The sequence below is a fragment of the Pelmatolapia mariae genome, linkage group LG14, assembly GCF_036321145.2.
Source record: "Pelmatolapia mariae isolate MD_Pm_ZW linkage group LG14, Pm_UMD_F_2, whole genome shotgun sequence".
Lineage (NCBI taxonomy): Eukaryota > Metazoa > Chordata > Actinopteri > Cichliformes > Cichlidae > Pelmatolapia > Pelmatolapia mariae.
The window spans coordinates 31,283,579-31,311,157 of record NC_086239.1 but is presented as its reverse complement, the minus strand read 5'-3'; the positions used below and the strand labels follow the sequence as shown (position 1 = coordinate 31,311,157).

General features: G+C 39.5%; 1 protein-coding gene across 1 annotated transcript in view; it reads right to left on the bottom strand.

The window, feature by feature from the left end:
- Positions 1-27,579, bottom strand: part of nbeab (neurobeachin b) — a 209,231-nt gene that overhangs the window by 84,989 nt on the left and 96,663 nt on the right. The window contains exons 31-37 of the mRNA XM_063492975.1: positions 26,413-26,570; positions 24,459-24,582; positions 22,694-22,821; positions 17,861-17,922; positions 13,746-13,810; positions 11,664-11,772; positions 8,102-8,268 (exon numbers count right to left, since the gene is read on the bottom strand). Coding sequence (XP_063349045.1) covers positions 8,102-8,268; positions 11,664-11,772; positions 13,746-13,810; positions 17,861-17,922; positions 22,694-22,821; positions 24,459-24,582; positions 26,413-26,570 — 813 coding nt within the window. The remainder of the gene's footprint in view (positions 1-8,101; positions 8,269-11,663; positions 11,773-13,745; positions 13,811-17,860; positions 17,923-22,693; positions 22,822-24,458; positions 24,583-26,412; positions 26,571-27,579) is intronic.

The window sequence follows — 27,579 nt, the reverse complement described above, 5'->3', positions numbered from 1 at the left end:
GATACAGCAATATAGTGTGTCACTTCCTCTGGCAATTACAGACAAATTGACACCAAATATTAGTATTTGCATTAAAACAGACAGGCACAGTCAGTGGATTTTGCCACAAATTTGCATTACTAGAGTCACTACTTCATGACTCATTGTTGTAAAGCTTATCAAAGGAATGAAGGGAAAAGCGACCATAAACTAACTGGCAATACAGAAAAAGACATTCAGAGAGCCATAAAAGCAAACAGAAGGAGAAGCAGAAGGAGAGGAAAGTCATCTAGAAAACATAGCAAACATCTATAAAACATAAGAAATAATAATGATAGTGTACATAAACTGACAAACCAATGTGGCAAAATGCTGTGTTAGGAAATTGTCATTCTTCTGGGCAACACATTGGGAAACTTCAGTTCAGTTTGATTCTGTTCAACCCAATTTTACCCAATCCAAGTCGCCTCAAGGGGCTTTATATTGTAAGGTAGACCCTACTATGATACATACAGAGAAAAACCCAACAATCATATGACCCCCCTATGAGCAAGCACTTTGGCGACAGTGGGAAGGAAAAAATCCCTTTTAAAAGGAAGAAACCTTCAACAGAACCATGCTCCGGTAGGGGCAGTCGTCTGCCGTTGGGGTGAGGAGACGGGACAAAAAAAAGGACAAAAAAACCCAAAAAACTGTGACTTGCATCTATAGGTTCTTTATAAGGTAGATAATTGATGAAAATTGAAACTTTAAAATCGTCAAATGGGAATTTTCACACACACTTAAGTTGCAAAATTGTATATAGGGATATACAGTTAGGTCCATATATATTTGGACATTGACACAAGTTTTGTTTTTTTTTTACCTTTTTTTTTTTTTTACCTGTTTACTAAAACAATTACAGTAATTCCAATTACTGTTATATAACGGACATGGACATGTGTAGACTCTCAGCTTTCATTTGAGGGTATCCACATTTAAACTGGATGACGAGTTTAGGCGTCTCAGCTCTTTAACATGTACCACCCTCTTGTTTTCAAGGGACCAAAAATAATTGGACAATTGACTCAAAGGTAACTCATGGGCAGGTGTGGGCAATTCCTTCATTATGTCATTGTCAATTGAGCAGATAACAGGCCTTCAGTTGATTTGAGGTGTGGTGCTTGCATTTGGAAGATTTTGTTGTGAACAGACAATATGCAGTTAAAGGAGCTCTCATGTGGGTGAAACAAGCCACCCTTAACCCTTACATGTATAGTGGTCACTACAGTGGACAGCTATTCAAAGGCTGTTTTCTTGTATTTGTGTCAGTGTTGATGGTATACTTGCACATAAACCACTACATTGGACACTGATGTGTCACTCCATAGCCTGCCACTCACTGGTCAGTCAGTCGTCCACCTAAGTGGACATGTAAAAAACTTTTTGAAAAGTACATTTAAAAAAATAAAGTTCAAAAATATTTTTTCCTGCCTAAAGATGAATAATAAAAAAAAATACTTAAGAAAAAGAAATACCAATTGATAATTCATGCATGAAAGGGTTAAGCTGTGAAAACAGAAAAAAAAAAAAATCCGAGAAATTGCTACAATATTAGGAGCGGCAAAATCATCCTGAGAAAGAAAGAAAGGACGGGTGAACTCAGCAACGCAAAAAGGCCTGGACGTCCATGGAAGACAGTGGTGGATGATCACTGAATCACTTCCATGGTGATGAGAAACCCCTTCACAACAACCAGCCAAGTGAACAAAACTCTCCAGGATGTAAGTGTATTGATATTGAAGTCTACCATAAAGAGAAGACTGCATGAAAGTAAATATAGAGGTTCACTGCAAGGTACAAGCCAGTCATAAGCCTCAAGAATAGAAAGACTAGATTGGACATTGCTAAAAAGAAGAAAAAAAAAGAAAGCTTACTACATCATCTGTAAAACACAGTGGAGGAAGTGTGATGGCTTGGGTGTGCATGGCTGCCAATGGCACTGGGACACTAGTGTTTATTGATGATGTGACACAGGACAGAAGCAGCCAGTTGAATTCTGAGGCGTTCAGAGACATACTGTCTGTTCAAATCCAGCCAGTTGCAGTCAAATTGATTGGAAGGTGTATCATAATACAGATGGACAATGACCCAAAAAACAGCCAAAGCAACCAAGGAGTTTATTAAAGCAAAGAAGTGGAATATTCTTGAATGTCAAAGTCAATCACCTGGTCTTAACCGAACTGACCATTTCATTTGTTGAAGACTAAACTTTGGACAGAAAGTCCCACAAAAAAAACAACAACTGAAAGTCGCTGCAGTTAAGGCCTGGATGAGAATTAAAAAGGAAGAATCACCAGCATCTGGTGACGTCCATGACTTCCGGCTGTCAATGCCAGCAAAGGGTTTTCAACTAAGTAGAAATGAACATTTTATTTTCAGTTATTTAATTTGTCAAATTACTTTTTGAGCACCTGAAATGAAGTGATTGTGTTAAAAAAAAGTAAAAAAAAAAAAGCTTTAGTTCCTCACATCTTTTTGTTCAACCCACTAAAATAAAAGTCTGCACTTCAACTGCATCTGAGTTGTTTCATTTAAAATCAATTGTGACAATGTGCAGAACCAAAATTAGAAAAAGTTAACTCTGTCCAAATATTTATGGACCCAACTGTAGAACTAAAATGTCAGCATCCATCTATAGCCTTTGAGATGCAATGCATCTTTTTTGGAGCAATGGCCTAACACGTTACAGGCCAGCTACTTAAGAGTCCTCAACACTAACTGAAATATGCACCTATTTCTCTGTAACTTCACATCTGTAAATGTAATAAAATGTATAATGCCTTAGAAATAAGTGACCACAGTGATCTGTTGTCAAAAGCAATAATTAACTTCATGTTTTTCAAGCCATTTAAAACAGAATGGCTCATAAAACTTGCACAGCGCTCGATTGCAGACAGATGAGTTTCTCATGGTTAAAGATTTTCTTTTTATTCTATTTATGCTCAGAGGGGATTTGTGTGAGGCAGTCGGGAGGAAGGACAGGGACATGCTGATTCAATAAAACACCATTATACTCCTTTTAAAAAGCTTCCATTGGTGACATGAGTAGGGGGTAATTATAATAAATGCCAGTAATCACCGACAATTCTATTCAAAGGAGCAGCGACTGGTTTCTGTCTCACACACACACACGGACACTGAAAACGCGCCAGTTTTTAGTGTAATTCTGAGGACAAGTGGTCTTTTCTTTTTCTGTTTGCCGACCTAACAGGCTCTGACTATGTGATTTAAAAAGTGTGAACTAAAAAGTGCACGAGGAATGTGTTTGAAATGTCTCAGTTAAGGTAAAAATTGAGCTAAAAGTAAAATAAGGAGACAGTAATAAATAGTTCACTTGTTATCTAGCTGCTCAACCAGTAATTTCTGCCATAGTAGTCAGTTCTCGTTCGCCCATTTAACACTGATTTATTGAAACCTATCCTTTGCGTACATTAAAATGACAACCAGACATGTGGCACTGTAATGACAGGGACCTCACACGCCATGAAAACCATCGGGCAGCCTGCAGAGACTGCAAACCAAAGTGAAAAAATGTGAAAACATCTTCTGTCAACCAGCACATTCTTCTTCTTTTTGGGGATTTTTATGCAACATTCTCCCACATACTGCTGTTAGATTAAAAAACTAAAAAGACACAAAAAAGCACCCTGTGCATGAAAGTTGTGACTGGCAACCATATGGTGATGAGCCCGTTGCGTTCAAAGTAAACTATAAAGTAAGGAAAAAAATACAAAGTAATTTCCTCTATAAAAACACACCAAGTCTGATCATGTGTCTCTCGAATGCCAAGTGTTAAGTGACTGTATGGCCAACATCATGATTAGATTATCACAAAGGGCTGCAAATGGCACACAATACTTTCATCTCTTTAATTTCACCATAGCTTTTCATCGCTGTTCTCAAGACTGCCGCAGACTTTAGGTTACGAAGCTAAGATTGAAATGCTTCTGGTTACTGGATATGACTTTTCTTTTGTTGATTAAGAGATAGAATGGAAACACACTGAAGAACGTTATTGGACAAAGACAAAAGGACACAGCGGCAACAAGATTAACTCCAGGTCATCTGGCATAATGAAGACAGACATACGAGGGATGAGGAGCCACATTGTGCTGTTGGTGAGCTCCCCTGGATCGCCAGCTTTCCGGAACCTATCTTTCACTGGAAATGTGGCACAGTCAAGCAATGCCCAGCTCAATTTCAACGCCCACTGAAATTGATGATTGCGTGAATGGGCCTCTTTCCAGAGATAATTAGCACAGCGTACAAGGTTAAGAGGGCCCCAAGGGAAGAGAGCCTGGTGTAGGTCAAGAACGAATGTGAAAAAGAGAGGATAGCAGCGAGCGAGAACAAAGAAGCATCATGTTTTCAATAAGATCAAATTAATGAAGATTATAAAATGCACCCTCACTTAGAGACTGTTTTAAATAGAGCTGCATTTTATTGATGTACATAGTAGATTAAAAAAATAAGGAAGAGCAGAAACCGCTTTGGTAGAGTGGATGGGAGATAAACATCTAAAGTGTGCATGTGCATAGAAAAAAAGCCCTTAGAGGTGAATTAATTTTATAGCAGCTTCTAAGATTCTACTTTTGATTTTACAATATTTAACAGAGTACTTCAGATTAATCACAAGACTGTAGGATCATACACGTTTTGCTGCTCTGGGCGTCAAGTATAAACGTGTCTTTGAATTATATCCAGTATGTTGCCAGATTAAATTTTGTTTTTACTGTCAGGCTCAATTGGGGACCTTGACTGTTGTTTTCTGCCCCAAAGGGATCATCAGACCTCAACCCCTGCAAGGCTTTAAGGATCTCTAAAGGTGCTCACACCCCCACTGTGGTAGTAGACTTCTATTAGAATTGATAACCCCTTTCAGGAAGGACCAAATACTGCGGGCACATTGTGAGTAAAAAGGTTCATTCCATCACAAAGTTATTATCCACGGGCAGATTGTTACCATTCATCACGTGCCAGAGATGAAACTCACTGTTAGTCAAGGGAAACGGCTGTTTCACCGCCTCGAAACAGATCAATATATGCCGCCATTTTCCTTTCGCTCCTCTGCTACAAAAAAGTAATTATACAGAAGAAATGTTGACAATCAATAGACTAGTCAGGTAAGGTTAAGGTCTGCTGTGGAGGCCAGCAGAGGCTCCTCCGTCAGCTGTCAGTGATGCTACTGAACTCAGACGCCCGCATGGGAACAAAGAGAGGCTTGTATGCTTCAGCTCCCTTTTACATTTGTGTTAGGTTGGCTGTGTCGAAACAGCTAGTATCAGTGCATGAAATCCAATGAATTTTCAAGTGTTTAAAGGTATGTGTGTTAATGTAATGCAATATTAAAATTAGACCTTTAAATATATAACAAAATATAATACAATAACACACATAAAAATAAAATAAGAAAATGAACAAATACACCATTAAGCTGCCTTTTTTACTCTAACGGTGTATTCAAAAAGACTTTTGTTGCATAAAATAAAGTTGCAGTTTAACTTTGTAGAGAGAATTTATTGTGCTGTCACAGTACAGTAGTCCCGTGCTGCAAAAGTGCTGGACATTAGTCTTCAATGAATTCATCAGCGTCGCCTTGACATCTACTTTCACTTTAGACGAGCCTGAACTTTATAATCCACTGGCAGGGTTCAGAGGTCAACAGCAGAGGGGACCAGAGGGCAGGGAAAATCACTCTCTCCCTGGAAAAAACTCTGACATCCAATTTTCAACTTGATTTATCAGTGTAAAGCTAAAATTGATAGGGTGTCATTACTGCGCAGGGAGCTGTCTTGGAGAGATGTATCAAAGCCTCCTCATTTTGATTTAGCACAGCGGATCAATACAACCCTATACTGTTTCAATTTGAGGACTATTGATTTTTCTATGCTGACTCCATACAGAGGGACATTCATCATCAAGCAAGCATATAGTATGGATCCAACGGGCCACCATAGGGTCTGATCTGCGTATTTTTCAGGCAGATCATATGACTGTAGAGCAGCTGTTTTAAAGCCGTGTACAGATCATTTCGTCATTTACCGCTCTTGCTGTAGGTGCTACAACACAATTTCCTAAAACTGTTTGCTCTAATGTGAACAACAACTTAAAATCAGCTGGCTGCAGATACCAGGAATTCAAAAACAGAGAAATCTAATACTTGGGCATCTAATGAGCAAAGCTGCAAACATGCGGTTTAAAAAAAACAACTAAACAAAAAAAAGTGTCAGTAGTTTCTGACTACTGCCTTCCTATGAATAATTTTGTTTATAATATATTCTACACTAATGATAAATATCCCTTGGCATGTCCCCAGGCAGAACTTAGGAGTTAAAGGCAAAGCAATTTCTGTGCAAGAGGGTAAAAACAAACATTACTAACTAAAGGTTCACTCCCTCCCTCTCTCTCTCTCTCTCACACACACACACACACACACACACACACACACACACACACACACACACACACACACACATAACAGACAGCCACCTCAAAATGCTTGAGGGCTTTATATTTTACAAGAGAAGCATAAATGGGAAAGTTAATGTAGCATTGAATAAGACTGAGCTGCTGAACTGCAACACTGCCTTGAGCTTGTGAGCATATTGCATCATTTTTCTTCACCAGCAGGTTACCATTAAATTTGAATTTGTTGGAAGTTTTGCGGTATCATTTACAATGCACCCACGCTCAATAACCTTTTGTTTCAATGCAAATGCTATGCCTCTGAGAGAAGCTCCATAAATATTTGAACAAGAGCCCAGAATTCAGTCCAATAGATTTTCATGGGTAGTTAAGGTTCAGTCAGTTTTAAGAAAATCTGTACTTGGACCCTGAGATCCTCACAGTCACGGTCAAAATATTAACATAATATTAAACACAGTGTTTGGATAAGGTCAGTTTTTCTGCCATTGTTCTGGAAGCAATTGCAATACATTATTGCCTCTAACAAATCTAAGTGTCAACAGGAAATTGCAGCATGTGATGTCAATATACATGCATTTGATAAAATTAGACTGGCTACTGCACACAATGTTCCGTGAGTAGAAGGATAAAGAACAAATTGAGCTGCTTAGAACATCTACTGATTTTGATGGAAAATGCTCGAAACATTAAAAACATAAAATAAAGCTATAGAAATTAATTACCAGACTTAGTACAACATTTTTTCATATTATGAGCAAACCTGGTTTAAGATCTGAAACAAATTCACGCTCAGCAAACCCAGTCGAACATCTGCACTGTATTGTTAAAACGTAATAACAAACTTAAAGCTACTGTTTCAGCAAAGACGCAAAAATTTGGGAAATAAGCAGTTGCGGTTTGTGTATAAAGTGGCAGACTTTCTCTCAACTGGCTGCTCTTGACTTAATTTTATGTGAACAAATTTACTACTACTGTGCATTTCTACAACTGGCCTGTAAAATGTGATGTGGATATTTAACTCAAACTGCCTGAGGCTTTCCCTGCACCAAGTCATTGTTCATAGTTCTGCTATTATAAAAAACTGCATGCTTTTTGTCATATCTGTAATTCCCAGCCATAAGCCCAGAAGAAAACAAAACAGCTTGCTGTGACGCCTTTGTTTGTCTAAAATAACTAGCTGTCAATGCTTCTAACCAGCCCTGCATCCATGGGACCATGTGGATGATAGTGAAAAGTAAGCAGCAGAGTGGGAGAGCTGGTGGTTGTTTTAACAGGGCCCATGGGGAAGGCTGCAACTACCACCAGGTGCTGGGCTGTGTTATTGAGAGGGTCAATGAATGCCTGGACAATGCTGCAGAAACACCCCAACCCCCGTCTTCCACCCCGGTATGTTAGATGACTGGCCAATCAGCTGTCCCCAGAGGATTAAGCCACTCGGCACTGTAATTGCATTTGCTGACCTGATTGCTGACCCTATCGGATCCTGGGAAAATGACATTAACTGGTGGCCCTATCCTCTGACTGCAGAGTACTGTGAACAGGTAACTTTTGTCCTGTAGGTTGTACCTAACATTGAGTGGCTATAGTTTATCTTGAAGTCTTAACACCACCCATGTAGGTCTGCAGTTAAACTTGTTCAAGTGTGGGGACCTACCTCTGGGCCAGCGTGCCCCAGGCACCGTGCTTGTTGGTGAGGATGTTGACGATTTTCTGCTTTAACTGGTTGGCTGTTACATGGTCTCTGTGCTTAGCGGCGCAAATCAGGTGGTCACACATCTTCTCTTCCTCTTTTCTGTCAGCAGCATACTGAGCACAGTTTGACTAATTTCAGTTTTAAGAAAAGAGAAGAAAAAAAAAGTGTTAATCTCATTCTGTATTTATAGATTTAGGTACAGTATCTACCATCAAATTTGATGTTGGACATTGTTCTAATAGCATTTGAGAATGTCTTACTTGAATAAAGTCGGAATAATATATACACTCTAATGGAGCATTTGTCACGCTGAAGAATGTTATAGCTTCATTCAACACACTTGAGTGCATAAAGATATTAGTGGACAGCTGAGAGATATATTTCTACTCCCTTGGAGGAGGGCACTAAATCACTGCAAGCACATGAAGGCAGTCCATTGCCTAACTGTGGACAGATGAGGCTTCCTGTTAGGTAGCTTTGGATGGCGCTATTAGGGGAGAAGAATATAGCCTGTCAGGGTTTACAAAGCTACAATGCCATTATATCAATAAAATGTTTATGCTGTCCGCTGGTATAGCAATGGGTTAAAATGTGAAGATTTGCAGTTGTCTTCTAAAACAAACTGTAAGAATGTGTAAGAACATATTGTTTTATATAATTCAAATCATAAATATAAAAAAAAAAAAATCTGCTTGTCAGAATGTTTAAATAAAATACAATGTGTAAAACTTGCAGCTTTACTTGTAAACCTTTTTCCTGAAGTCAGCGCAACAGAAGCGCACCAGGTAGCTAAATGTAAACTAGAGGAGCACATGTGACTCTGTCTCACTAGGCCACCCTGAGGGGAACTCTTGCTAATATTCGCAATCTAATTTGCTAACAGAAGCTGGAAGTTAATTGAATTTCCTGCTTTAAAATTTGAATTCTGTCAGATATTATACTTCAACATATACCTCATAAAGCGGATAACTCAATCTCCGCCCGTCACCTCACATTACAACGTGACGCCGTGACAAATATCAAACATTATTTATCACTTAAAGCATATGACGCTTCTTCCTGACACCAACTTAATTGTAAAACTGTCTTATCTGCGTCCTGAATCTTCAATCTTGAAGAGTGGGTAATAAAGTAATGTCAGGCCTAGATGAAAAGTGTAGGCTGTCTGGAGTTGGCAGACAGAACGGATGGGGCCAGGTACACTTCCCCCTTCTCCTGACATTGCATATCTAACCGTCTCTTCCAGTTTATCTAGCGGGTCAAGGATCCTCAAGAACTGTATATCAAGCAGCTGTTTGAGGATGGCTGCTTCTCCCAGATAAGAAACTCATCACTACTCATATGTACAAGCTGTTAACAGAGCTGGCGGAAATGTGTGTGTGTGGTTTGTTCGATAGCAAACACACACATTTTGATGTTGAACAGTCAGACTGGTAATACTTCATAACAACTGTTGTTGCGATAATCGCATGATTATAAAACTTTGTGAATAGTTCATAAATGCAGTACAGTGTATTTTTGGCTATTATAAAGTTGTAATGTTGCTGTTTTAAATATTTTTCTTTTAAAGTAAGCAGGTGGTGTTACAATTTAAAATCAGAAGACCAAAAACCTGAAAACTACGGTTCATGTCCTATTTAACTCTCAGTTTTGTTTTCCACTCTAGTCTGTCTCGCCATTACTGCGACCCCAACCCTGTGGGTATCGCCAAGATAGCCCAACAATATTTGAAACCCTCACTAATGAGGAATTAAACTTTTATTATGATACCAAATTAAACAAGTGTATTAATCAGATTTGTAATATAAATCTACCAAACCATCCATCCACTTTTGTTGTCTAGTTCGGGGTAATATAGCACAGAGAATATTGTGCATTCTGATGATATCTGAATTCAATGGTTATCATTTCTCACCTCTCCCAGCTATGATGCTAACATGATGCAATAAATAATTCATAAATCAAAGCTGCTCACTCTTTCACAACAGCAGTTAGCTCTGCATGTTTGATATGGTAGATATTTACACTGGATAACCTTCTATAAGAAACCCCAAAGGGATCTGTGTCTCCTCCTGGGATAAAACAGGAGATTTTTTTGCTTTTGAAATGAATGTGTAAACCACTGCACAACTTGCAACTTGCTAGTACTTGCTTTTGCCTTATGAAATGCTTTAATTCTTTGTGGCAAACATTCAACACAATGTTGGAAACACTCCTCAGAGACTTTAAGCCATATTGACATGTTAGCATTACACAGTTGCAGCAGATTTTTTCCACTGCACATCCATGATTAAAATCTCCCCTCCCACCACATTCCAAAGGTAAGCTACTGGATTGAGATCCGGTGACTGTGGAGGCCATTTGAGAGCAGTGTACTCATTGTCATGGTCATAAAACAAACAGACATTTACAGCAAGCATATAGTCAGGTAGTGGTATTTAAGCAATGTTTAGTTGGTACTAAGGGGTCCAAGAAACTTTTGCCACACCATGACATCACACGCAGCCTGAACCATTCACACAGGCAGGATAGACTGATGTGTAATTGAGGCCCTACTATTTAAATGTGGCAGCAAAAATTGAGACTCATCAGACCAGGCAATATTTTCCCAACCTTAAGTTGTCCAATTTTGGTAAATCTGCACAAACTCTATCCTCATTTTCATGTACTTCTGTACCAGTGTGGTCTTCTTCTGTTTCAAAGTTCAGTGTGTTGTGCATTCAGAGATGCTCTTCCGCATACCTTGGCTGTAAGGAGCGGTTATTTTAGTTATTGTTGTCACTAACAATCCCGCCATTTGTGCAAAATCGCTTACTTTCTCCCACAGTCTGATGTTCACTTTGAACTTCAGAAGGTTCTCTTGATTATGCATTTATAATTTCATTGAGTTGCTGCCATGTGATTGGCTGATTTGAATCAATGAGCAGTTGAACAGGTGTACTTAACAAAGTGGCCAGTGAGTGTAATTTATTGTAATTATTAACCTTTAAATAACAATTTGCTGTATTTGAAAAAAATACTACTTACTTTCATAACATGTATTAGTGATGTTTTTATAAGGTCTTACCATGTGATTTATTATTGTTTTTGCTATTACTCCACTTAAACCCTAGTGTTTCCTTTCATATCTCAAATGATGGTTTGATGGGCGTAGGCTAAATACAGACAAAGGGATTTTATCCCCCGAGTTAGTTGGCAAAAGCTCATATCAAAATCCTAAATTAATATTGCCGGGATCCCTTTGCCACCAATAATTAAATTTATATGAGTTGTAAGAGCGAGGATTTAATCCTCGTGAGGACATAGAGGGACACGATTACTGAGCATATAAAGTTGAATGTCTGTTTTATACTAATAGGATTTGTTTAGAGCTCATTAGCAGATTGTCAAAATCTATTTTCACAGCAGATGGTAAAACTGAAATTTGGTCAATTGAAATATTAAAATAGTGTATTTACTGTTGATTCAGTAAGCTGTGCAACTCTGGGCAGGCCTTTAATGCTTTTAGAAGCATAGTTTATACCTCAAACTCTGCATGTTTGTGCACGTCCTCTGCTCGCTGTCTGTTGAGGATGAATTCAGCCTCGTTGGCAACCCGGACTATGTGGTCCTTCATGGCATGGCAGAGCAACCTTTAATATTGCAAAGAAATTTAAAAACAGGAGAAAACATCAGGATTTTTAAAATTACTATGCATTTCAAAGACACTCCAAAGGAAAGCGCAGTGTTAAGGTAAATTTAGCTTGTCAGGACTCTGTAACATTCTGCTTAGTGAGAGAGGAGACTGGTAAACAGAATCATTTGTCTGAGTTATGTTGCAAGGCTGTAGGTCAGTGACAGACCCCTCTGTAGCATTAAGGAGGGAATAGAGTGTCATTAGAGCACTGGAGCCTGTCTGCCACACTCCTGATTGACTGAGCATCCCTTCCCACTGACCAGAACATCAACCCAGAGACTGTATTGCTGACAAGCCTGGCGGTGGAAAGCTTCTCACATGGCTGAGTCTAGACACTCCGTGGTCTCCACCCACATTCACATATAGGTTCCAGTATCTTTAATAAGTGAAAACACCCTGGATATTGTGTGTAGATTACATGCCATTTTACACACCATTAGGCCAGCTTTGTTTTAATTAAAACACCCCTTGTTCCTCTTCAGTGCTTGATACAGATTGTAATTTTCCCTCCCGTCCCAAGGAGAGGCAGTAATCCCAAGGCTGCATTCATCAGCTGCTCTTGCCTCTTTAGTTGCTGACAAGCACTCGTTAATAGACAGAAGTTCACTGTTCAAAGACAGAGGCTGACAACGCCAAGCTTTGTTTCGAAACCAAGAATAGATGAGAAAGCAAGTTGACAAGTGATATTTGGAGATGGAAAAAAGACATTTACGCGCTCCACCAGACTTTTTGTGGTATTATTTCATGCATACAAAACACTAATCAATCACCATTCGCGCCATGACAGGAGTGAGGGTGCTTAGCTGCTATAACAAATGCAACTAAAATTTCATTATGTCAAGAGGGGGGCCTGATTATCATTAACATTTCTACTTTCTTTCGCTACAACAAATGTCTTATCATCAGTCATTTCAACAGCATTAAAGTTAAAAGGTTGTTTTTTATTTGTCTTGGTCCTTTGACTGCTTCCATGTGTTGATTTGGAATGCACCTCCTGACAGTGCCTTTAGCAGAGGCGCCTCTCTCATCTAATGTTGGCATTCATTGACATACAACTCATGAAACACATTAGTTATAAAAGTAGTAACACACCTTTCTTTCTCAATAGCTATTTAATATGATAATGCATGGTGCTAGAAGCAGCAATAACTTAATGAATGCTCTTTCTCTTTCCCTTTGTTTTCATGAGGGGAGGATAAATGGCCTCTAAAGTGGATGTCGGATCTGACTGTGGAATAAGCTTAAATAAAATACCCACCTAATCAGAGCATTTTTAGCCTGCCTGTTAATGGCTTGGAATTCAAACAGCTGCATTATGAAACATAGCTGAATGTTCTGTTGCACATACAACAGATACAATGTCTATGTCAGCCACGCCTTGTAAGGCAAACAGATTTACCAGACTACAGCTACATATACGTCTGTCTAGTTAAGCAGAATAGGTGCACAGAGATTTGAGTAAGACTGGAAAATTATGTGTCTGTCAGCAGCACCCTGGACAGCGCCGTGTGGCCCTACTGACTGAAGCTCTTTGTTCCCGAGCCAGCGGGGGACTCAGAGAAGCCTGGCTGGGCTCAGGCTTGAACCTGGGCATCGAAGAGGCCTGGCCAGATGGGTCAGCAGATGGGCAAGGAGGCTGAGCCGCCCCTGATCTGCTCGACAGAAAACACAGAGTCTGGCCACACCCAGGGAGGAAGAGGGAGGAATCAAGAAAAACACAGCAAAAAAGACAGAGGGACAAAATACAACAGGAGGACCCGAGATTCTTATGTTATCCTCTCACAACAATCTTATTTACTTTTACCCCCAACAGAGCAGCCAAGAGGAGCAAGAGGTTTATGGGCAATCTAGTAAAAAACAGGGGGATTAGTAACCCAGTGTCTGGCCTTGTGGTTTAATCTTATGTATATTAATAAACTGATACTTTACCTCCCTTCATTAATTAGCTCAATGAATGCCAGTCCAGCATTCTTTTGAATCGAGTTCTGCCACTCCTGAAGGGAAAGAAAAAATATTTATTACTCACACAAGGACTGCATGTGCATCTAAATTACCATAAAGCTAACAGAATAATAAAAAGAACACATCAGAAATCTTTGCAAAGCACATCAAAAGTTAAAATAGACTTTGCATCCAATATGCAACAAGATCATTTGGAAAAGAGTGACAAGAATCACATTTCGTCATGAAAATTTTATATTTGAAACTGCAATTTAGATACAGTTTCATAGCTTGTAATTCAAGTACGTAAAAAAAGCATTTAGTTGTTATATCCTTTGAGGAAAAAAAATAAAGTGATAGCTATAAAAAGCTGAAATTCTGCACCACATGTAAGACCATCCTTTCTTCCTCTGTGAAAAGATCTGTAAACACAGGAGAGATGTAATTGTGGGATGAAACTGTATCCTCTCGCTTAAATACAGCCATTTCCTCCGTCCCTTACAGTGACAGATTACTGAGCGGGCTCACTGAGCCCTGCAGTGAGTGCCTGGAAGGGATCCGAGTCCCGGGCCAGAGTGCCAGCACTTGCTGTCTCACAACATGCTCTGGAAATGATTAAAAAGCAGTTTGAGCGCGCGCCTTTCACTGTGGGAAATTCGGCTCTCCTCTAACCTTACTGAGGTGCAAATGGAAGAGAAAATAGAGAGGGCCACAGTTCAAAGAAAAAGGGGAAACAGAAGAAAAATGAAAGGAGAAAGGGTTTTAGTTCTAAGGGCTAATAATGTACATGTAACTTAAGGCTATTCACATATATAAAGGAACCTTTGAACATTGTTTACCGAAAAAGCATTAAATATAACTGCTATTCCCAACTGAAAGACTATATGGGGATATATAATCCACGTGCAGAAAAGAGGTACACACTGCTTGTTCCCTGTGAGTGTCTGGATAAGATAAGCAGCATTTGTTTAGTACAGTACCAAAATAACTGACATTGACATTATTATGTATGGGTACGTGTTTTTGTACATAGTTGTTGTGACTGACACATACTGGTTCGCGCACGAGTGCACAGTCTGACCCTACGATGCGTTAAGTCAGGGAGATGGTGCTGACAAACTGCTGAGCATCTGGTCTCCAAATGTTCCCCCTGACCCCTTTCCTGTGCTACAGTATCTGCCTGGAATAGGCTGTTGTTGATTTGGAAAGGGATCATGTACAGCCAGACTTCCAAGGTTCCACTCGCACCATGCTCACGTGACAAAAATAAATACGGAAATCAAGGCAGACGTGACACTTGGGCAACACCGGGAAAGTGGCAGCAGGTCAGAGGAGGTAAAGCATGAACTAGTCAAATATGCTATCTTGTCTGAGGTATGCTTGTTGACAGCTGAGATAGCACTTCAGAGACTCTCTTTTTTCTTTTTCTTTTTCTTTTTTTTTTTTTAGCTGGAGTGCACAACTCCCAGAGGAGGCTGCCTTTGATTGCAGAGATTTAAAAAATCCTCTGCAGCCCATTTGAAGGAAATTAGGCTCGACGTGCAGCTCCTTAAAAAGAGATGTAATTCTTGATGTAAATGCAGACCATGACCACAGTGCAGCACCTCTGGCTATGTAAAGTTTGTTTAGTAGTTTCGCCAAGAAAAACGAAATTTTAAAGATGCACCAATAGTTTGGCCTTTTGGACATGTCTGGTTACAATTAAAAAAAATAAAAAAGGCTTGACATATTTTTTTCTCCTTATTATTAGCTCATAATTACATATCAAGCAGGCATATCCAGGATTACTATTCTCTTAGTAATATCTGAGCAGAACTAAAGTCCTATAGTGACTTGCTTATAGCTGAGTTTAGTTTCCACACACTACAACTCATTTACACTGTATTTGATATGATATAAACTTCATTTAGTTATTTGGTGGAAAAATGCTTCAGTTGGAAAAAACTGATGACTACAGTAGTCTACTGTATACAAATGAATTTGCTACAAGTGGCTAAAAAGTGCCATAATACTAAAGAGCAGGTGAGTTTGTTGAAACACAAACGATACTAAGAAGTGTTTGATGCTCACTTGGGGAAATACTGGAATTCTCCACTGTATCTTTGAAAATCCTACCACCTAAAATCCCACAACTCCTGTCCCAGTGAACAGCTTGATGGCCTTGAGAGGCATCTCTCTCTTCCCACTTTCATCTTCCTGAAATTCAGCAGGGCACTAAGTATTTGTGGTGTTTCAATCCAACCTGTCAGTATGCGGGAGCCTTTGCTTTTATCTACTCTGCTTTGCTCTGTTGTACTCTCCACATCTGGAGGCCTTCCATCACTAAATCTCTGTGGCTCCACTCTAGATCCCCCCCTGTATGTTTAAGCTGTTACAAGAAACAGAGCTGCTTGACCCTTTCATTCAGCTGCCCAGACTGAGGAGAGACACATAGTGTCTGCAGCCATGGCCAGCAACATAATGATTGCTGTGATTAGTATGCATAAATAAGAAAAGGCAGATCATTAGCACTAATTTATTCATAAAAGTGACAGGTCACAAAACAGAGAGGGACTAAAGGTCATCTAAGTGCCCTCCTTGCTGTCTTAAAACATTAATGTTAAAGTATGTGAGGGGGCATGTCAAAGATGGCATTTTATTGTGATAAAAGCTCACCCTGCTCGCTGTGCTTTCTAAAATCAGCTGAGATTCAATATGTGCTACCAAAGACATTAATTATGAGCTCTTTGCATTGCAGTTATTAATCAGATTAAGGATTGTCTCTGCTGCTTCTGACAGCTGGTCAGCACATATGAGCTTGGTTCCCTGAAAAAAGTAATGAAGAACACACTGCTAATTATCTATTCTTACATCAGTTAATTATACTAGCTGGTAACAAAACTGGAGTATATACATAGAGAGGATGAAGAGCAATTGTTCATCTTTATCTGAACAGTTTTAGAAGGACACCAAACCATACAATCTAGTTTCAAGGCCTTGCTGTCTGATCGATATCTCAGCCTGGGTTTCAGCCTGCGAGCCCCTAATGGCAGGAACCTCTGGAGCTGCAGTAATGCTATCTGTGTAACGGGGGGTGGACTCAGACCCTTAACAGCATGCTGACGCTCTCATCTGCAATAAATCCTAAAGCTGGAAAATGCAACTTCCCACAGACAGAAAAGCAGCACAAAAAGGAGCCCATCAAAAACCATCAAAAGAGCAACAATAACTCAAAACTGGCTCCCCCATTTATGTACATTTTTTGGTGGAAAGCCCCTGAATAATGGCCTCCATATAACAGAGGCTCAGCTCCCTGCCGAAGAGCCCTTTGGACTATGGATACCATGGAGCACACTTCGTGGCAATCCACCTCCTCAAGACTTTGGCCCAGCAGTCTGGATCCACAAAGAGGCACCAAGTAATGGCTTCCTTATGGGCTCCTGACGCAAGACTGATGGGCTGACAGAAGGTATGTTAAATGTCTCCTGTTCTAACTGCTACATCAGGGCTCTGACCTTCCCTAAAACATGGGCTTAACAAGAGATTCAGAGGGTCAGCTCAAAGGTGATCACTCACTTGCAGGGTTGGCATGAGGTGGAGCTCATTCTCTAAAGGAGAGCTTGGTAATAAAGCTCTAGAGCGTAGTGAGAAAGTCGGTAGATTCTCAGAGATCAGTGTGTGTCTGTACCATCCGTTTGGACAATTAGCTTAAAGAGGGAAGAGATTAAATAACTTGCTGTCTAACATGAGTCCTCAAAACTGAAGCAAGTCTTAACCATAAATGTGTATTCTTTCAAAATATCCACAACTTGGACTGGATAAAGGGTATATCTAATGTGTACGTCTCTGTTTAAAATACATCTTTCAAAGTAAGAGGTGAGTGAACTAGGTTATAGCCATAACCATGTCTAATTTGCCAGTACAGTGTGTCAGTTTATATTGAACCGCAAGGGTTGAAACCAGATCCTTGCACGTCTCCACAGAGTGTTGGCAGAGAGTATGTTATCAAGAGAAGCAGAGTATAGAAAGGCCTATTAGACATGAAAAAGAATGGCAGATAGAAAAAGACAAAGAGAGCCTGGGAAGATGAAAACTGTGAAAAAGATGAGAAAGAAAATGCTCACCTGAGAACAAAGGAGCATGACGAGCTCCACCACTGAGGTACTTGACTTCATACACACTAGACCTTTGGAGATAAAGCAGATAAAAAGAAGAGACATTAAACTTGCATGTTAAAGAACATAAGCATACAACTGTTGGTATGATAAGGTGTAATCATTTGGGCAAACAAGATAATATATAAAAAAAGAAAAATGCATAGAGCACATCACCGACATACAATATTCGACTTGTGCAAAGCTACTGTATATAGCCTCTTTTAACATTTTTGCCAACCCTCCCCAAATTGTGTTCCCAATTTGCCTGTCATAAAATTGTAAAGAAGAAAAAAACGAAAGAACAAAAAAATACATCTGCAACACATTTACATACGAGTACTCCAACCCCCACACACACACATCCTTCACACATGCCACACGCTCACAGAAGACATTCACAGCTTCTTCCCACATCTCCATTCGGTAGACGGTGAGCCATTGAAGCAGACAACTCTCTAATGAAACATGGGCAGGTGTGAAAAGCTCATTTGTAGAAACAATGGCTGCAACTGGTCTCGTATTCTGCACCTCCAGCCCTTCTGCTGCACTTGGCGAGAACCATTAAAGGTGCAATCATTAATAAAGCAAAGAAAGGAACTCTATAGTACTCATTATAGGCAGGCAGAGTAAAAAAACCTATGCCCCATGGATGTTGTTGTTTCATGGATGATGGGGTATCCACCAAAGAAGATTTCTAGGAACTTTAAGTTTTTCACAGTACAAATACTTAAAAACAAAATAGTATTTATGTAGTTGTAATGATGGCTTATTTAATAAAATTATTAATAGCGAAATAGTTTTCCATTATACTTAAAAGCAGAGTTATCTTTGATATTATTCAGTTATATAAAGTATGCAAAAAGCACCTGAAGACACAGGTATAAAGAATAGCCTAATTATACAGAATAGCCTAATGAGAAATGCACGGGTGTCTGCTGTAATAGCACAGAAAACAATAAATAAAACAATCACATGTGTGTCCAAGGTACAATTTGCTGTTCCACATTTCCACATGTAAACACAGCAGCAGACCTACCTCCAAAAGTCCAAACACTAAAACTGCAGTAACATTTACATTGGTTGACAAGTATGGGCACTGTTTGATAACAATGAAATATACTGATAATATTAATGCACTTGTGTATTTGTAAACTATGATCTGTAAACATAAAATATTAATATATTTTATAAATATGAATTTAATTCTAATTACCGATATAACGATAACTGAAAAAGCCATGACGTTTCCCTTCATGGCTTTTTAAGATAAGATAAGATAACCTTTATTAGTCCCACACGTGGAAATTTTGTTTTGTCACAGCAGGAAGTGGACAGTGCAAAAGTTATGAAGCAAAAATTAGAATAAAATAAAATAAGAATAAATACAGTACACAACTGTACAGAATAGAATAAAATAGAATACTATATACACTAGAATAAAATAGAATAAAATATACAATAAGATAAAAATAGAATACAAATGCTATATACAACTGAGTAAAAATACAACAATGCCAGATTTATTATTATTATTTTCTATTTATGTTTTATTATTTTCTGTAATATATATAGCATATGAGTTGGATGCTCATATTAGACATGTGCAAGTAATACCTGTGAGATAAGCTCAGGCCTCAGTCTGCTCTAAATGTTCTTCTTCAGGCAAGTTGTTTTTTTTTTTTTGCTGGTTTTTTTTTATATATATCTTGGCTCTGTGTGATGTCAGTGCAGTAGTTATCCCTAATATAATCATCTCAGGCACACAGCTCTGGCTCTAAGCTTCTGTTTGCATGAAACAGCCAATCAGAAAAAAGTTCACTGCCACCCTCGATGTCAGCAAAGAGAGAGGAGCCAAAAGGGATTGTTTTAATAAAAGAATGAACAGAAGGGCTGCAAAAAGACCTGAAAGTACTGAGATTAATAAGGATTATTTTGAACTTTGAATTGTACAAGGGTGGAAACTTTGAGCTGGGAATGAGCATAAATGGTCCCCTTTAAAGGTCAACTAGACAAAATTCAGCGGAAATAGTTTTACTTGTGTGATTAAACGGTATAATCTAACACAGAATGCAAAATATTCAAACCCTGGACGGATGGATCTTTTGGTCACTGATTCTCCATTGAGTTCTATTCATGAGCAGAGACTGTCCAAGGGAACATATTGTAAATACTCTAAGAGGATGTGACCCTTCTCTTGTACACAGAGTGCCACAGTTGACCTCTTGTTATAGCAGTGACACGCTAAGCCATAAGTCAGTCCGAACTGACACAGTAGTCAGGTGGCCAACTGACCCTGGCCTTGTGCTGGTAGACAAACTAAATGCATTCTATTTAAACATGGCCTGCCAGTCCTTTCCTGTAAACAGGGCAGGGTTAAGGCATGGGTGAATGTGGCATTGTGGGGTGATGTGCCGGCAAGCTGGGCCACTCAGGGGACAGCAAGGAGCAGGCGGCAGGCATCACAACAGCGGCAGTGTTCGCGCACAGCTCTTACCCAACAACTCCAAGTGTAAAGCTCAGGGTGCACACAACATAATTGCTGCAGTGACCACATGTCTGCAAAGGGGGTGAAGGAATAGAGTGAGGCAAAGGGGCACACGGGGCACAGGAGGGCTTGACCCCGGGCAATCTAAGGAGTGATGGATGACTGGTAATTACTGGTAAATGGAGCGCCTTTGCACTACAGCACAGTATTTCAACTGCGGGCCTGGGAAGGGTTGGGAAGAAAAGTAGGCAACGAAAAGAAACGAAGGAAGAGCAAAATCAGCTCAGTCATGAAGAGACTGAAACTAAGACGGGCTGAAGTGGCTTGATAAACTTCCATATCATATAGGTGTCCAACAGCAAGTGTTGATTCTGTGTATTTGCATTGTTTTGACTGGTAAACCTGCTCTAATCCCTGTCAGGGTTCACATTTCACAGACCCAGACAGGGTTAAACATGTCTAGAGTGCTGAGGCCCGAGCTGTCTATCTATGACCTTGTTTGTGGGGTTACAGTCTGCAGCCTGAGATCAGCTCTGGTTTGTCAGCTTGGTCAGTCTGCTGACAGACTTTGAGTGAAAGGGTAACAGACATATTCACACTTGTCAAGGCTTTGCTACCTGATTTTCATTCCTTTCTCCTGACACTGAGTGAGTAGACCAAGCCACATGTTCATAGCATACTCACATTTCTATTTACTTATGTATATATGTATGATATACGGCTGACTTGGAGGAAACCATGCTTGTTTGTGGAACTTAACTGGTTGGAATGGAAACATTTTTAAAAAGGAGTCCGTAATACCTCAAATGTCCTTTTCATGAGTGCAGAAAAGTACTTAATGCATCATTTCACTATTCATTTTGACAAGACTAGTTATATCAAATAAATAAGACCCTGCTTATCATTAAACATGTCAAAGCTGATTATTTTTAAAAGCTTAAATTGGATGCCACTAACAGATGCTAATAAAAAGATCCATAAAATTTCAGATCCAACACTGCAAAAAAAAACAACCCCTAACTAAATGCAATATTATTCAAAACATTAAAATATTGGAAATGCATTTTTTAAATCAACTGCTTGTGCAAACAGTTAATGAATAAAGTATGCCCCTGGAGAAAAGTGGACAATGGTGGTTAGTAAATGTGGGTCAAAGCATTTCTCTAGCAGGGCTTAAATAACAGTCACAAGAGTGCGTTCTGGCAGCATACTGTCATTCTCTGCGAAGACCTTTTCCACCAGTGTCGGTTAGGTTACCAGCGAAAGAAAAGACTTTTGCAATCCGGATTCAGAGAAAGCATTTTGGGTGCAAGTCGAGAGAGTGGAGACCACCCGCGTATGTTTTGGACTACACACAAACAGACAAACATCTGCAAACACACACAGTCTCACTCATGCGCGTGCTGACTGCGGTGGCCCTGTTTTCTTGTGAATACAAGCCAAAACAAGCCTGGGGAATAGAGTGGTAGTGCACACACATGTAGGCATAGAGCCCTGAGGTTAGGCACAAGTAGCACTGTGAGAGGCTGCCAACCTGAGGCTTGAAGAAGGGACTGGAAAGCTTCATGCAGCCACCAGGAAATAGAGTGGAGTGCAGCAAAGAGATTTCACACTTCTGCAAACACTATGCACAACCAAACCAGTCAGTGCAGCTCTATTTGTAAAGTGACTGCTGTAATACTGTTTTAAAATAAAATAATTAATGCCATTAAACCTCATGGCTGCACAGAGGCACGTCTAGGTCGAAACATTCAAGAGTACATTTTAATAGCAACATAAATGACTCCGGTATTACAGAAACATTTAAGCACTTATACTTCATTGTAATAAAAATGTGCGTGCATATAGATTTTACTGTGCACAAAAAGGTTAAAGCTTATGTAAACACTTTACCCTGAAATTTAAAAAAAAAAAAAGATTTGAAAATCCCTTCTAGTACAATGTGAGTTGGAAAGAGTGAGTTGGAAATTTAATCTTATTTTGGCACTAAAAATAATGCAATGAGGTGGCAAAGGCTACCAACATTTAGTTCAAAATGAGATTGGTTGTGACAGTGAAACGCTGATGGTTAAAAAAACATCTAGGAACAATATGTGGAAAGAATTTGAGAAAAGAATCATGAAGAAAACAAACACACACATGCCACAAGATGAATGAAAGGGAAAACAAATTTAATCCGACCCCCAGCTTGTGTGCAATATCGCAACTCTCCTGTCAATGTCTACTGCATCCATCAGTTTGGCAGCTGGTGGGGTGACTGGGACAAAAATGTTAACAGCGCACTAAGAAAAAAATGCGCCATACAACATCTGTACCTTCTATGAGCAACTCTTGTCCATGGCTGCCCAGCAGGGTGCGAGATAGAAAAGGCGCAAAGTCCACAAAGATCTCTCTCAGCAGGGGTGCGACTTTCTCCAAGGCCCTTTCTAGCTTTGTAGTAATGCTGTTGAAGAGAGCACATCAAAGTAGAAGTCAGAAAAAGAAATTAGACACCTGAATTTCAAAAAGAAAACTTGAAAGAGGTCATTCTTTTTGCTACACTATCAAGGAGCAATAAAAAAAGGAGCAGTGAGAGCCCCACAGTTCACCCGGTGTGCACAGCTAACAGCAGTTAGTGTGTAGTCAGACTGTCAGAGTCAGACTGGTGGGTGCAAGAGGTAACCAGCACATTTCAGAGGATGCAAACTAAGCCAGATATCAATGAGATTGTGGCTGCTATCAGCAGAGATGTCAGTAAGTGAAGATTTAATGTTATTAAGAGCCATGTGAACTCACATCTCACTAGCTGTTTGCATTCTTTGTTGTGATATGTTACCAGGGTTGCACTTGAGATCACAGTTGTTCACTGCAGAGGAAGTTCCACATCTTTTAGACAATCACTCCATGCCTCTGGCTGACATTATCTAAGAACCTCGGAAAAACTGTGAGCTGGAGTCATGCAGCCATACAAACTGAGACGGTGTACAAGTAGAGATACAGTATATCTCCTATGTGTACACACACACACACACACAGATAAAAAAGGACAACACGAGGAGAGCTGAAGCTTGTTTTCCCAGCTAAGATGGACAGAAAGCTGCAGAATACAGAAAAACAGAAAGAGAAGAGGGACTGTTTATGTGTAGTGTAAACCCGCTTCAAGAAACCTGGGAAAACATATTCAGAGAGATGACACACTAGCGTAAAGTGCAGGATGCAGGAAGTCTAGGTAGCTAGCATAGATGTCCTTGCCTAAGACACTGTCCTGCACCTCTGGAGGCTGTCTTTAATCCTGTCAGGGAGCTAAAGGGTTTGAGCTCAGGAGGTGTCAGCTTCTGACGTAGTGGATTCTGGTCTACTTCACAAAAGGCACTGAAATAGAGAGAAAAAAATAAAGAAACCACAGGCAATCCTTCCTTCATGTTGCTTTGGGACTTAGAAGTTGGGATCATGAAGTCATTATATTATAATAAAGAACATGAACTACGGTAATAATCAGATTTATTTGTTGATTTCAGTAGACCGAAGCAGTCTATTCAGCTCGGATGTGATCTAAAATATAACACAGGCATCAGTAGGGTCTGTGGCGAGATAGTACTATCATTGACTTCACAGTTACGCTAAATGATGTCGGTTACCGCTGCCATGGCAACTGAATCTCTATTCCTGTGGCAGAAAACACTGAGGCAGAGCAAGAGAGGAGAGCGAGACTCTGGAGAAAGACCTGGGCTCTCAGCAGTCGGTGGAAGAGTAGATCTAAGGACGTCTGTCACAAACTATTAGAGCGATGGGAGAAGATGAGTCAAGGTCACAGCCAGCTGTACTCAGGGTAATACACATGCACATAAATTAGGTCAAACTTTGCCACAGTGTTAGCATAAAACCACTTTTTTTGGTTTATATATATATATATATATATATATATATATATATATACATATAAAACATACAGAAAACTGTAGAAAATCTTGATTTAGCACTTTGAGGTAAACTTTAAGGAAAGAAAGACAATGTAGAAAAATCTACTTTCGGGTAGATTTTATACAGAAGTGACACAGTTTGACTAAATGAGTTTGGCTGAACGGAAGAACTGTGTTGTACCTCATGTTTTCTACTGTGTCCTCAGGCATGGGAGCCACCGTCTGCACGGCCGGCAGATTCTTACTCGTGGCTCCATTGACAAAACTGGAGGAAGAGGAGGTAGAAGCAGCTGCGTCAGTGGCTCCTGCGGGAGGAATAACAGAAGCGCATCACATTAATGCAAGGCAAAAATAATTTCAGATTTATACAGATGGCTGACAAATTAAAGGAAAGACGTCCATTAGGCATCTTATTATGATGTTAAGCCTCTAAGTGCTGCAAAAGCACGCTATGGCACTTGCTTTTGATGATGGTGGTGGTGTGTAACTCATTGGTGCACTTTCTGCCATATGTGTTCAACTGGGTCAAAATATGGTAAGTGTAAAAGCCATCACACATGGCTCGCATAATTTCTGCACTGATCAAACCATTCAGTGGCCCCCTAATGGCCTTTGAATGCAGGCATTGTCACAGTGGAAGAACACCACTTTGAATCAGGATATAAAATTTCATCTCAGGATAAAGGTGACCACCAAACAACTTTGCACTGATTTTTAGTGACCCCTCCCACTAAGTGAACAAGTGGATACAAGAAAACACAATGTTATTTCTTATTATGTTTTTACTATCCTTGTCAAGTACCAAGCAGAAATATTTAGGTAACTAAAAATAGACAGTAAAATGTGGTCAATTCAAAGCATTTAAATACTACCACAAGATTTGTAGAAGAAAGAAGCAACACCATATTCAAAACCATTGTCTATCTTCAGGGAAATTCCATTAAAGTTACATCCAGTGGTTGTAAATGTATTTAATGGCACACAGATTGAAATGACTGAAAGAAAATGAAGGAAGGATGGGAGGTTATAAAAAGCAGCCACAATCTGGCCCCTGACAGTAGACTTCAGCCCAAATTTCAACCAAGTAGAACAAATTATGCACTTTAACTAAATCCAAGTGCAACTCAGCTGGTTCAAACTTGTGCCAGCAGGGACACATGGAACTATTTTGTTTAGTAAAATGACAAAGATGATGAATCAACCAACATATCGAACAAATATCTGCATTTTTTTTTTAAACAAGCCAATAAATTTGGATATTGTGACAACTGTAATTTAAAGGTGAAACCTGAGTCAGAGCTTCTTGGCAGCATAGTCTCAAATATAAAATCATTCTGACTGTCCTTTTGAGAGGTCAGACCATCGAGAATGATATCATGTGGTCTGGGTGAGAGTCTGTGGATTTAGCTGAAAGCACACTTTCACTTGGGTACATTTCTCAAATTCCTTCACAAGGCCTCAGAGAGGAGAGTGATTTCTATTACCATTATTATTATTATTGTTATTAATAATAATAGTATAGCACACTAAAAGGTGTTTGAAATCCTAATGCGTCTTTGTGTTAAGTGGGGTATTTCAAAAGCCAGAGTACACTGGCCCTGAGGTGAATCCTGCTCAATGCAGCACAGCCTCGGGAGAAGCAATGTGACAGCAAGGGGGGGGAGGCCATGTCAATCAGATCAGAAGCCATGCGCCATAAAAAGTCAGGGTATGCAAATTCACTTTTGGCAAAAAAAAAAAAAAAAAAAGATTTGTTTTGCTGTACAGTTGAAGCAGATTAAAATTAGGGTGGTGTCTAGACAAATCCTGGTGGCTAAACAACAGACATTTTCACTCTCAGAAGCACAGGGCTGCTTTGGGGAGTCAAAAAAGGTAAAGAGTGCCATCTAGTGATAGCAACAACCACCTGCAAGGACATCCAGGATCACATGATCATACACGGTAAAAACACTTTGTTCTATTCCTAGAATAGCATCATTTAACGAAAAATCAGGAGAGGTCAGTAAGATTACAAGTAATTGCAACTTGTAATCTTAATACTGAAGCAGTATTATTAAATCCTAGCAAGGCTACTAGGACTGAGTGTAGGATTTGAACAACGTGGTTTTACTCCAGTAACCTTGTTTGTAGCATACCCGTAGTGTTTATCATGCTTTTGGGGGTCGCAGAGGTAGCAGCAAAGATGTTGGGGGTGCTGCTAGTTGCCAAGCCTGGAGAGGTGCTGCTGCTGCTTCCCAGGGTGTTAACTGCTAGGCTGCCAGGGGAAGTTTTCTTCACAGGCACCACCACACTCCTACATCAAACACACACACACACAGAATGTGTCTTATTTATATATGCACCAAAAATGATGCATTAAAAACTAAAATAAAATGACGTTATTAAAAAACAGAGAACAGCTACAGGGTGTTGTAATTGCTGCAGGTGTATGAGATTCAAACTGTACATTATAAAAAAAAATGCTAACACAATTGACTTATATTCTTGATTGAACAGCATTTTAAATATGTTTGGATCCAGAATTAGGTCTTTTATATTTGACATTCTGCTTAACAAAAAGAGAGAGTCATTTGTTTTAATAAACAGAAAGTTAAAAAAAACAAAAACAAAACAGTAACACAGTAACAGTTAAAAAAAAAAGGATACAAAACTAAAGGAACAAAACCATCTACAAAAAAATATGGATGAAGCAAGACACAAGTTTAAATCTTACAGGAATAAAAAAATTATGTGTTTTTAAATAAATTAAATTAGATGATAGCAGAAAGCAATTAGCATGAGCAAACCTGGTACCAAAGTCATTCATGTTTTAAGGGGGAAAATATCTGCATCTCTTACTCCTTTCAGGGCCTGCCACTACGAGCATGCGGACACATTAGTCAGGGCATTTGAAGGGTAAACATCCTGCCCTGTAACTCCATCTTTCAACGTGATGCATGCAAGGCAAACTTGGACACACATGTACACATGAGGCTTAAGTAAATAAACATGAGAACCAGCCAGCGAGCTACTACATTCCCTTACATCTGCTCTTGCCTCCAGTGGTCCCCTGCTGCAGCCTGGCCTGAAAACATCCCCAAGTCGAACAAAAGACTTTCCAGAAGCAGATTTGGGAATTCTCTACTTGGCGTTTATTCTATCCAGAGCAACAGAACATAATCTGCTTCACAGTCAGAAACTATATGAAGAGTGTAGGCATATTATGGCAATTACTACTGGTTTTACTTTGTGTTCCTAGATAGACAGGAACACAATAGAAAATAAAAATGCAACCAAAGAAACCAAAAACTTAAAAAAATATA